The sequence below is a fragment of the Macrobrachium rosenbergii genome, chromosome 7 (genome assembly GCF_040412425.1).
Source record: "Macrobrachium rosenbergii isolate ZJJX-2024 chromosome 7, ASM4041242v1, whole genome shotgun sequence".
Taxonomy (NCBI): Eukaryota; Metazoa; Arthropoda; class Malacostraca; order Decapoda; family Palaemonidae; genus Macrobrachium; species Macrobrachium rosenbergii.
The window spans coordinates 27,879,807-27,891,462 of NC_089747.1; the positions used below are offsets into that span (position 1 = coordinate 27,879,807).

Below are 11,656 nucleotides of genomic sequence, written 5' to 3' on the forward strand. Positions count from 1 at the left end.
GGTCGAGTCAAAGTTGACAGAAGGTTGAAATTTTGGCACATGTTGATTTATATGAAAATATTTCAGAACTGATAAAAGCTACAACCATGAGTTATTTTTTATTTTTTGTTGTATTCTACATGAAATTGCGCACATTTTCATATATAAAACGTTATGTAATGGCTAATATAAAACGATGCAAAAATTACGACAAAGTGACTAAAGAATTTCTGAGATTTTCAGCAGAGTTAGCGCGTGCGGGGGGAGGGAAAAGGTTTTTTCAAAAATTCACCATAAATCGAAATATTGTGCTAGAGACTTTTCGTTTGTTGCAAAATGAAGGTAAATGATTGAATATTACTAGTGTAAGAGTTTTAGCTTACAATTGCATTTTTCGACCATTTCGGTCGAGTCAAAGTTGACCGAAGGTTGAAATTTTGGCACTTATCGTGATTTATATGAAAATATGTCAAAATTGATAAAAGCTACAACAATGGGTTATTTTTTGTTGTATTCTACATGAAATTGCGCACATTTTCATATATAAAACTTTATGTAACGGCTAATAGAAAACTGTGCAAAAATTACGACAAAGTGACTAAAGAATTTCTGAGATTGTAAGAGCCTGACGCCTTCTGTTCCAAACACGTGTGTTCGTCGTCCATCGGAGTGGCGAGACGTTTGGCGTCTTCACAAACAGAAACATACACGCAGTTTGATACAGAAGATTCGTTGGAACATTATGAGTACATGATTAGAATGCTTGCATGGCAATGTGAGTAGTGGTGATTGTACATACATCAAGACAACAATGGTTAGGGAAAAACAGACGGAAATATTGTATGGTTGAAATCGCGTTCCTTTAGAGAAAGAATTAGAGAAAGAAAATAAGATGCTCTTGTTGTCTTGTCCACTCCAATGGACGACGAACACACGAACACACACGTGTTTGGAAGAGAGCGTCAGGCTCTTAAAAGATTTTCAGCGGAGTTAGCGTGGATGTAAGGAAAAAGTTTTTTTAAAAAATTCACCATAAATCTAAATGAAGGTAAATGATTGAATATTACTAGAATGTAAGATTTTTAGCTTACAATTGCATTTTTCGACCATTTCGGTCGAGTCAAAGTTGACCAAAGGTTGAAATTTTGGCACATCGTTATTTATACGAAAATATGTCAAAATTGATAAAAGCTACAACCATGAGTTATTTTTTGTTGTATTCTACATGAAATTGCGCACATTTTCATATATAAAACTTTATGTAATGGCTAATAGAAAACAGTGCAAAAATTACGACAATGTGACTAAAGAATTTCTGAGATTTTCAGCAGAGTTAGAGCGGACATAAGGAAAATTTTTTTTCAAAAATTCACCATAAAACGAAATATTGTGCTAGGGACTTCTCGTTTGTTGCAAAATGAAGGTAAATGATTGAATATTACTAGAATGTAAGAGTTTTAGCTTACAATTGCATTTTTCGACCATTTCAGTCAAGTCAAAGTTGACCGAAGGTTGAAATTTTGGCATTTATCGTGATTCATATGAAAATATGTCACAATTGATAAAAGCTGCAACCATGAGTTATTTTTTTTGTATTCTACATGAAATTGCGCATATTTTCATATATAAAACTTTATGTAAAGGCTAATAGAAAATGGTGCAAAAATTACGACAAAGTGACTAAAGAATTTTTGAGATTTTCAGCAGAGTTAGCTGATGCTTTCTTTTGGGATAAGAAAGAAATTTGCACATGCGCAGCTGGGTCACGCTTGTAAACAAAACAACTGCGTGATCCATGAACTCCCAGCATCCCTCAAGGCGCTTGATTTAAAATTTTTTGCAAACGAGGCTTATAAGTATTTTTCCGCGAATATTTAACAAACTTTTTGTAGTGACGTATTTTACGTCCACTTGGCACCCAACAGACAACTTTTTTCGACGTAAAATACGTCCAGTCGGCGTTAAAGGGTTAATCACGTCATATATGTTACTTGTTATTATTTCAGATTCTTTATGTATCTCATTGTATGCATCATTGTATGGCCTTTCCACCAATATATATGTCTGCTTTTACATGTTCTGTAATGCATTATATATGTCTTCTTATGCCTGTTAACAAACACAACTTCGGTATGGACGCAGCAGGGGGCCTCAGGTCGCCCGCTACCTTTCTGTCCGCTCTCCGCATTATAAACACCTGTTGAGAATAATAAAGGATCAGTCTTTCACTTCTGACATTTCTTGAACCTCACAATCCCCTTTTTGCTGAGTGCCCTTTCTTGGATGTCAAGCGCACGAAACATCACTCCAAGCACCTATCGCCTAAGCTCCCATTTCGTCTTGAGCACCCAGCGCCCACTCCCGAGAGCCCATCCCATCTCCAGTGCACCCAGCACCAGCTTCCAAGTGCCTGGCGCCAACTCTTTGCCATCTTTCTACCTCTTTCGACTGCCAAGAGCCCACCTCGGATCAAGATGAGCCTTCTTTGGTGCCCTTCAGGCAACAACTCTCTGAAATCATGAGGTTCCTTAAGAAAGCTCCCAATAAGCCTGAGCAGGATTTAGGAAATCCTGGGCCCAGAGGAAGAGGAAAGGGTTCTTTGCCTGGCCAGAGCCCTAAGGTATTACCTATGAAGGACTGAGAAGATCAGAGGACATTCTAGCAACTTCTGGTGTTCTGTCAAGAATCCTTCTCGCCCTCTTTTGAAGAACGCTCTGTCGTTCATCCTGATGGACATGATCTCCGAGGCACATTCTCAGATTCAGGAAGATGCTTTGCTTGCTTTCAAAGTGGAAGCGCATGAAGTCCGAGCAGTCGCTACCTCTCTCGCCTTCAAGCATAATTTATCCCTTTCATCCATTTGTCAGTTGACTTTTTGGAGGTGCAAATCAATCTTCATGTCCCGCTACTTAAAAGAAGTTGAAACAGTGTTTGGAAATTGCAGAACTCTCGGGCCATTATCAGTGGCTGGCATGGTACGGGGGGGAAGAAGCATAGGGGATATTCTTTCTCTCCTCTGTCTCTTCACCTTGACATAGGGTGTCGAGTTATGGGGAGCCTGGGGGTACTTTGTACTTGGAGTGTCCACCAGTCTTTATGGATGGGTAGTGGTTTTTTGTCAGTGTAGGTGGTGACACCGTTGTCTGATGGTTCGATTTATTGGTACTGCGCCTAGGGCAAGGGCACTTTTTTATGTACGTCTTATTAACGATCAGGCCTATCCTCCGCTGCAAGACTCCCACTGATGTAGAGGCAACCCTTGGCTCAACTGCCACGCTGCTACAGGTTAAGATGAGAACCAACCAGAGGCAGTGTAAGGTCTGGGGATTGAGTGACATACTGGCTGGGTGTTTACTGGTTTATTGGTAGTTCCTTACTGAGATAAATGTACAGAATCTTCGAAGATGTTATTGACGCGTGTGAGCAGTAAAGTAGCGTCTACACACAGATAGGTAAAAACAGAGGTACAGATTCGGGCATCTGTGTTTGCCGGCTGACAAACAGATGGCGATATTGAGAGACACGATTAACATACAGTGATGAAACATACATCAATGGAAAGGCCAGGAAATTCTACATATGGCCAATTGCATGAGATTCAAGACAGATTAACAAATACAGTGCAGTAGCATAATATATGTGAAATGGCGAGACGTTTGGCGTCTTCACAAACAGAAACATACACACAGTTTGATACAGAAGATTCGTTGGAACATTATGAGTACATGATTAGAATGCTTGCAATGCAATGCAAGTAATGGTGATTGTACATACATCAAGACAACAATGGTTAGGGAGAAACAGACGGAAGTATTGTATGGTTGAAATCGCGTTCCTTTAGAGAAAGAAAATGAGATGCTCTTGGTGTCTTGTCCACTCCGATGGACGACGAACACACGAACACACATGTGTTTGGAAGAGACGGCGTCAGGCTCTTACAACAAATACTCTCCCAAGACGTGGGTAACGCCTGATTAATCGCCCGGCTGTGGAGACGACTGCTCAGGCAGAGGGTGCGTGCGGTTGTGTTTGGAAGAGACGGCGTCGGGCGAGGGCTTTATAATACTCCCCTGCGAGGCATCGGTGCGGAAATTGTCTTGCTGACAATTGTAGTTGGGTTGAAGGGCTTGGGCTAGGAGTGGGTAGGAGGCTGAAGGGCGGCACCGGCTGACAGGAGCTCAGGGAGGACGGGAGCGGGTTGAAGGGTGACGTCGGATGATCCTTCGGTGGCCGGCTCGAGGGTTGAAGGATGACAGCGGCTGATCCTTGGTAGCCAGCTTGAGATGGGCGGCAGCAGGCTGAAGGATGACGTTGGCTGGTCTTTTGTTGGTCAGCTTGTCCAGTACGAGTGCTGGGGCGGCTTCAGGTTTCCTGGAGGAGGCATCCAGGGCTCCAGTGGTGGGGTGGGTCATCTCGGAGGGTCGGACTGCTTCTGAGAACTCAGGAACGGCAGGAAGCAGCGAGGCGGCGAAGGGTCTGTTGGCGCAAGGGTCGTCATCTTGGGTCGGCTCAGGTCCTCGGGTCACCCCGGGTCACCAGTGTAAGGACTGGGATTGAGTGACATACTGGCTGGGTGTTTACTGGTTTATTGGTAGTTCCTGCTGAGATAAATGTACAGAATCTTCGAAGATGTTATTGACACGTGCGAGCGGTAAAGTAGTGTCTACACACCGACAGGGAAAAACAGAGGTGCAGATTCGGGCATCTGTGTTTGTTGGCAGACAAACAGATGGCGATATTGAGAGACACGATTAACATACAGTGATGAAACATATATCATTGGAAAGGCCAGGAAATTCTACATATGGCCAATTGCATGAGATTCAAGACAGATTACCAAATACAATGCAGTAGCATAATATATGTGAAATGGCGAGACGTTTGGCGTCTTTACAAACAGAAACATACACACAGTTTGATACAGAAGATTTGTTGGAACATTATGAGTACATGATTAGAATGCTTGCATGGCAATGCAAGTAGTGGTGATTGTACATACATCAAGACAACAATGGTTAGGGAGAAACAGACGGAAATATTGTATGGTTGAAATCGCGTTCCTTTAGAGAAAGAATTAGAGAAAGAAAATAAGATGCTCTTGTTGTCTTGTCCACTCCGATGGACGATGAACACACGAACACACACGTGTTTGGAAGAGACGGCGTCAGGCTCTTACAGCAGTATTCACCTGCAATAGCTCTCTTACCAGGTAAGGAAATGACAAGCATTGTTTCAGTGCTAGTCTTCCTTTCTATTTCAAAGTCATTATCACACCTTAATGTTTTGGAGTAGAATATGTCCATTCATCCCACCCCCCTATCAATGTGGGATTCAGCAAAGTAATTACTTGGTAAGTTACTTATATGAAAATGATATTTTTATAATTAAATTAAGTTTCATATATACTGTACTTAAAAAGTACAGTAATTAAAGAATCAGAGCCCTCCCTCCCCTCTTATGGACATAAGGGTACAAGCAGAATGACGCCACCAGCGGAAGTCGTTATCCACGCACCCGTGCAGTGGCTGGGGCTTGTCACCTACACTATGCAATTGAAGTGCTACTGCGATTTCTGAATTTAGGGTTACTGCGCGAGTTAAAGGTATAGCTAAGTAATTACTTGATAAGGATATATGAAACTTAATTTTATTACAAAAATATCTTTTCATAGCAAAACAGCTATTTCTCCTTCGGCTGTTTATGGCTGTATGCGTTTAGGCAACGAATATAATGTTACTAATGATACTTTTTTCATTCTCTTTTACTTTGTTAACTTATTTAACTAGAAGATGGGATAGATAAAGAGATGGAGGAAAAGAGGGTAGTCAGTTGTAATTTGGTCTCTAAAAAAAGAGACTCGCATGGTATACGAGATAAATGATGAAATAATTTTTTATGATTGAAAATTTGGGGGTTGCACGATATGCGAGATCGTGTGTTACACGAGTATTTATGGTAAACTTTGAGAAGTCAAACCTTATGCCTAGCCAAAGAACACTGTAACTGGGCATGCTAATAGACAGCAGCAGTGAGGGTCTTTCCATCAGATCCACACATCGACAAGTTCAAGACCATTGTTCAGCCCTTCCTTTCCAGACAAAAACAACCAGCACATCAGTGGCAGATCATTCTAGGTCACCTGTCGTCCCTGGAGAAGCTTGTTCCTTACGGACGTCTACACCTTTGATCTTTCCAGTGGAGGTTGAGAGAGTTTTGGTCCCCATCAAAGGATTATCCCTTCTTCGAGTTCCTCTCTCGAAGGAAGTGAGACAGGACTTGGCATGGTGGCTTGGATGACAGGAACCTGACCATAAGAGTGCCCCTTTATGCTTCCCCTCCGGAGATTCTTCTGTTCTCAGGCGCCTCAAACAAAGGTTGGGAGGCACACTTGGAAGACCTGACTTCAGGTGTGTGGGACTACCAAGAAAAGCAGCTTCACATCAACATCCTAGAACTAAAGGTGGCTTTCTTAGCCCTTCAGGTGTTTAAGGAACGTGTGATGGAGCACTCCATGGTTCTAATGTCCAACAATACCATGGTGGTGGCATATGTCAACAAACGGGGACTGGTATACCGTCAACTTCATGGTTTGACAATACAACTGCACCAGTGGGTGGTGACTCACTCAGTGGATCTTTCAGCCAGATTCATTCTAGGCAAGAGAAATGTAGTGGCAGATGAGCTGAGTCATCAGGGTCATCAAGAAACTGGAGACGTTTTGTTGGTCGTTCCAGATCCTTGGGCCTTGGCAGAAGACGCTGTGCAGTATCCTTGGGACAATCTGGACATTTACTCCTTTCCTTCTTTTTGCATGATTCGCCAAGTAATCAGCAGGGTAATGATCTTTCAGAACCTCAGAATGACCCTGGTGGCTCTCTTGTGGCCACACTTCGAGTAGTATCTTGACCCACTGGCCCTGCTGGCTGAGGCACTGAGAGAGATTTCCCCCTGGCACAACCTCCTTTGCCAACTGCACATAGAGAGGTTCCACCAATCAGTAGGATCCCTTTCTCTTCAAGGTTGGAGACTATCCAGCATCTCCTGCAAGCAAGAGGCTTTTCTCGCAGAGCAGTATCAGAGATGTCTGGCTATCTCAGGAAGTCTACAGCTGTGTACCAGGGAAAATGGGCCATCTACTGTGATTGGTGTCGTCAGCTGGGTTTCTCTCTGTTCTGAACTTCTATTCAGCAAGTAGCCGACTTCCTTGTATTCCTCTGTAGGGAGAAGCTACTTTGTGTCAGCCATTAACGGTTACAGGGCTGCTCTAGGGCTTGTTCTGCACCTGAAAAGGGTAGACCTCTCCTCCTCATGGGAGGCCTTCTTACTAGGATATGACCCTGGTCCTTAGCAGCCTCATTCTTGCACCATATGAACCTGTACAGGGTTCATCAGACAGAGATATGACCTCAAGATGGTTTTCTTACCGGCTTTATCCTTAATGAAAAGAGTAGAACTTCATGACCTTTCTTTTAATGTTAGACGCTCAAGGGGTTGGGGTCGGTAGCCTTCAAATTTGTCCTGGAATTCGTAGCTAAGACTTAAAATCCTTTGGTTCCCAACAACAGATTTGAGTCCTTTTCTATCCCCTCCCTGAGAGATTTTGTTGATAATGATCCAGAGGAGTTACTTTTATGTCCTGTTAGGATTCTGTGAAACTATCTAAAAAGGATTCGACATTTCAGACCTGAGTGTCGAAGACTTTTTGTTAGCATGGGCCGGAACAAGAAAGAAGTGTCCAAGAAAAAAAGTTAAGTATACCTTAGTTTTACCAGACCACTGAGCTGATTAACAGCTCTCCTAGGGCTGGGCTGAAACATCATCATCTTTTGACTTGAAGTAATTAGACATGCTTATGGCAATTATTTTAATGTAGATGCCAATATAGTACATGCAAGAGCATATGATGTTAGGGGCTTTGGCCCTTCTATTGTCTTCAGAAAGAACCTGTCAGTTCATAGGATATTGAAGGCTGGTACATGGGTTCGTCAAATGACCTTCGGCTCCTTCTACCTAGGGGATGTTGCCTATAGGTCCTTGGACACTATTTTTCCTTGGGTCTGGTGGTGACTGCTCAACAAGTTGTGTAGCTCATCCAGTGCCCCTAGTGGGACAGGTTGTATCTTGCCTAAGATGTTGGTTGTGAAAGTGAGGGTGAATGGGGTGACTGGCTTTTTTCCCTTTCTCTTTCTTCTTCTCTTCCAGCAGGCAGGGGAGAGGTTTGAGCCTTCATTAGCTGAAACTGGCTAGATAAAGGCGAGTGACCACCCATTCTATTTTTTATATTATGATTGTTCCTACAAAAATTTTCTCTATGATGATTGTTCCTACACAATACAAATTGTAGAAATAGAAACAAGTCCTACCTTCTCTCTTACAGGAGAGAGGGATTGACAACAGAACAAGGTCATTAGCTACCTTTGGTTTTCTTGTCTCCGCAATTACTGGTTCTGTTCTTCTTAGACACAATATAGACTGGAGTTCCAGTTGTGTCAAACCCTGGATGTCTGGCTGTTGAGAATCTACAGATCAGAGGCATATGACTCTTTCTCATGCTCTAACTGATCAGAAAGTGAGCTCAGGTGAGCCAAACCACCAGTTGGTTCTAAAGCTTACTTTATCATCCCACCAAAAGTAAGTCTCCCCACATGTAAAGACCTACAGTTTGTTCCGTATATGAACAGGTGACAAATTTTTAATCAGTTTATATTTTTCATAACTAACAAATCTGAGGTCTTTACATAAATGGTTCACCTCAAGCCACCCCTCATACAGTTACCTGGGCTGGAAGATTACTGGTGACTCACTGCATATGTGAAGGGGAGAAGAGGTCAGGCCCCACCTATTCTCTCTCCCCATTGGTTGAAACACTCCTGCCACCAAACCTTGTTCTGTTTTTAACTGGATCCAGCTGCGCTAGAGAGATTTTCCCCATACGTAAAGACCTCAGGTTTGTTAGTTATGAAAAATACAAATAAATTAAAAATTTGTCATTTTCATTCTAAAGACCAGTTTCCCTATATTTTCAATATTTTGCAACTCAAATGTGAAAACTTTGAATGAAAACATAGGTTGTATACGAAAAAAAAAAAACCTTACACATCTCTTGGCATCAGTTGTGAAAAAATCTGTATACATCATATGGGAATATGAATTACAATAAGCGTAGATCACCATACAATATATGGTTAGGTTATGAGTCCTACAGTGGGGGAGAGGAGTTGATTTAGTACTATCACATGTATTTATAGTGCAATAAAACCCAAAGCCATTCACTGCTTAAGACAGTGAAAAGAGGGGGTGAGAGTGCTTGGAGAGCAAGATATGAGCAAAAAGAGATCCAGGGAATAAATGAAATGAAGTACAAGAATCTAAAGATGAAACTGGGAAAAACCCCATAGAGTAGTTACACCAAGAAGTAAGTTAGAGAGGTTAGATAGCTAGATGGAAGAGAGGAAGCTGGAATGGATGTAAAAAGGTTAGCGTAGTGCTGTTAGGGGATGGAAGGATGCTACAAACCCTCCAGCAATGCCTACATGCTACCACACCTACAGGGAAGTAGCCTAATTGAGTGGTAATAGCCCAAGTGTAAGAATGAAATAATTAAAGCACCCTCATCCAAACCACCAATTTTTAAATTTGGTAATCATCCAAATTAAATTACTATATAGCCTAATTATCAGATTTGAAATTCTCACATACAGTATAATAAAACCAATTACAATTTAAAATTCTTGCCACTTGGAGCTACTTGCAGATCCCTTGTAGGCTTTGTTCTCTGCTTGTTCCACATGGCCTTGGCCATGAAAGACGTATACCATAATCACAACTGCACAAGCAATCATTGAGCTTCTTGCTCATACATTAATTATTTACACCTGACTTTATGAGCACTTACAAGTGTTAGTCAAGTCCCTCACACTCAGCTTTCCATGGTATCTCACCTGTCAATCAACCTACCCTTAGTCCTCTTAATTTTCACTGGAAAAAGCGGATCTGGAAAATCTCATACTTCCCTTCATAGTGGATTGTCAAGGCACTACCAAGTAACAACAGTCTGGATGAAGTGGAAAGAGATTACTAGAGTATTAGCGACTAGAGCAAAGATCCATGATGCTTATTTTATTATATATAAAAAGCTTATAATTTTGACTGCAGTGACAGTTTGGTAAGGCATAACACTTAAATGCTTATTTTCATTGCGGAAGTGTATCAGGAAGTTGCAGATATGTAGAATCGAAAGCCTAGAAAAATAAGCAGGGTTGGTTTGAGCACTGTGCAGATCAGTAGGAAGGCCAAGAAAAGCATGGATAAAGAGTACAGGAAAAAACAAAACAGAGAAATTAAGAGAAAAAATCTACTATGTATGTATATACAGTATGTAGTAAGTATTCAAAGTCAAGACAAAATGAGAGGGAGTGGGCTAGCAATTCATAAATTATACAATGCAGACCAGTGCCTATTCTTGTAATTTCCAAGTGATAACAGTGAGATTTACAATTACATCGTAATCATGAATATACATGACTATTGAAATGCCAATCATTGGCCCCCTGACACATTACAAACACACTGTAAGATCACTTACCTCCTCTTCATGCTGAACCACCTCATCAGTACTTTCCAAGTAAGAAAATGGCAAAGGTGTTAAGCCTACACACTCGCAGAAGTATAGGGCCAAGAACAACAGACCTATTGGTGTCATAATCATTCCTACTCTTGAAGCTCTACTTTAGAGCCATGGTAAATACTCAGAACAGCTCTGAACTGTACTTTATCTTGGTTATAAACTGTCCCCATTATCTTGATCTTATCTTATTGCTCTTCTATCTAGTGTTGTTGCTAAAATGATCTTTCTACCTTTATCTGATATGACGACGGTAGTTACATTGTTTACAGAGATTAGAAATAATTCAGTTATTACAGTTTTGCTTTAGTTCAGTTGCTTGATTATACTCAGGCATAACCTTTTTTTTATTTTTATTTTAGTTTTCATTTACTTACCTATTCATTACTATTTGTTATACATACTAAAGTTTCCTCTTCCTACATCATTCATTTTTACATATGGGTATTCTGTTCTGGAAAACCCTACATGGTGACTTACGGCTGTTTTGTTTCATACACCATATACATTACAAATGGTACAATAATACTGGAATAATAAGAGGACATAATGAATGTGGCTCTTCAAGGAGAACTAGTCATTTTAGCAAAAAAGGCAAACAGCAACTGCCATTCATAGTGTATTTTGTTATAACCTGAGCTTTCAAATATGGAGTATATACACATCTTCAGAGCAAACTGAGCCTGATGAGGGTCAGATACATGGGTATTTAAAGGGGAAACTTGGATTGAAAACCTGGATCTGATTGGTTGAGGGGGTTAGTTAGCTGTAGTTGGATCTCTCCGTGTGTGCTGATTTGGGTTGTAGGGAGTACCTGGCATTACTCACATTTCTGCGTTTGATTGTTCCCCACTTTAGCCCACATGAAATTACTTTTGACATCTATTATTAACTCTCGGATGTTGGCAGCGACGTCAGAACTGATGCCAAACCTGTGCTAAGGTGGTGAATGACAAGAGTTTATTGGGAGAGTTCAGGGTCAGCTTTTCTGTAGGAAATACAGTGCCTCTAGTATTCTAAATCTACATGGTTCATGGCAGTGTTCTGATATCT

General features: G+C 41.2%; 1 protein-coding gene across 1 annotated transcript in view; it reads right to left on the reverse strand.

Annotated features, from left to right (window-relative positions):
- Window positions 1-10,806, reverse strand: part of LOC136840258 (uncharacterized) — a 36,575-nt gene extending 25,769 nt beyond the window's left edge. Inside the window, exon 1 of the mRNA XM_067106888.1 lies at window positions 10,565-10,806. Coding sequence (XP_066962989.1) covers window positions 10,565-10,687 — 123 coding nt within the window. The 5' untranslated portion in view covers window positions 10,688-10,806. The remainder of the gene's footprint in view (window positions 1-10,564) is intronic.
- Window positions 10,807-11,656: the final 850 nt, after the last annotated feature.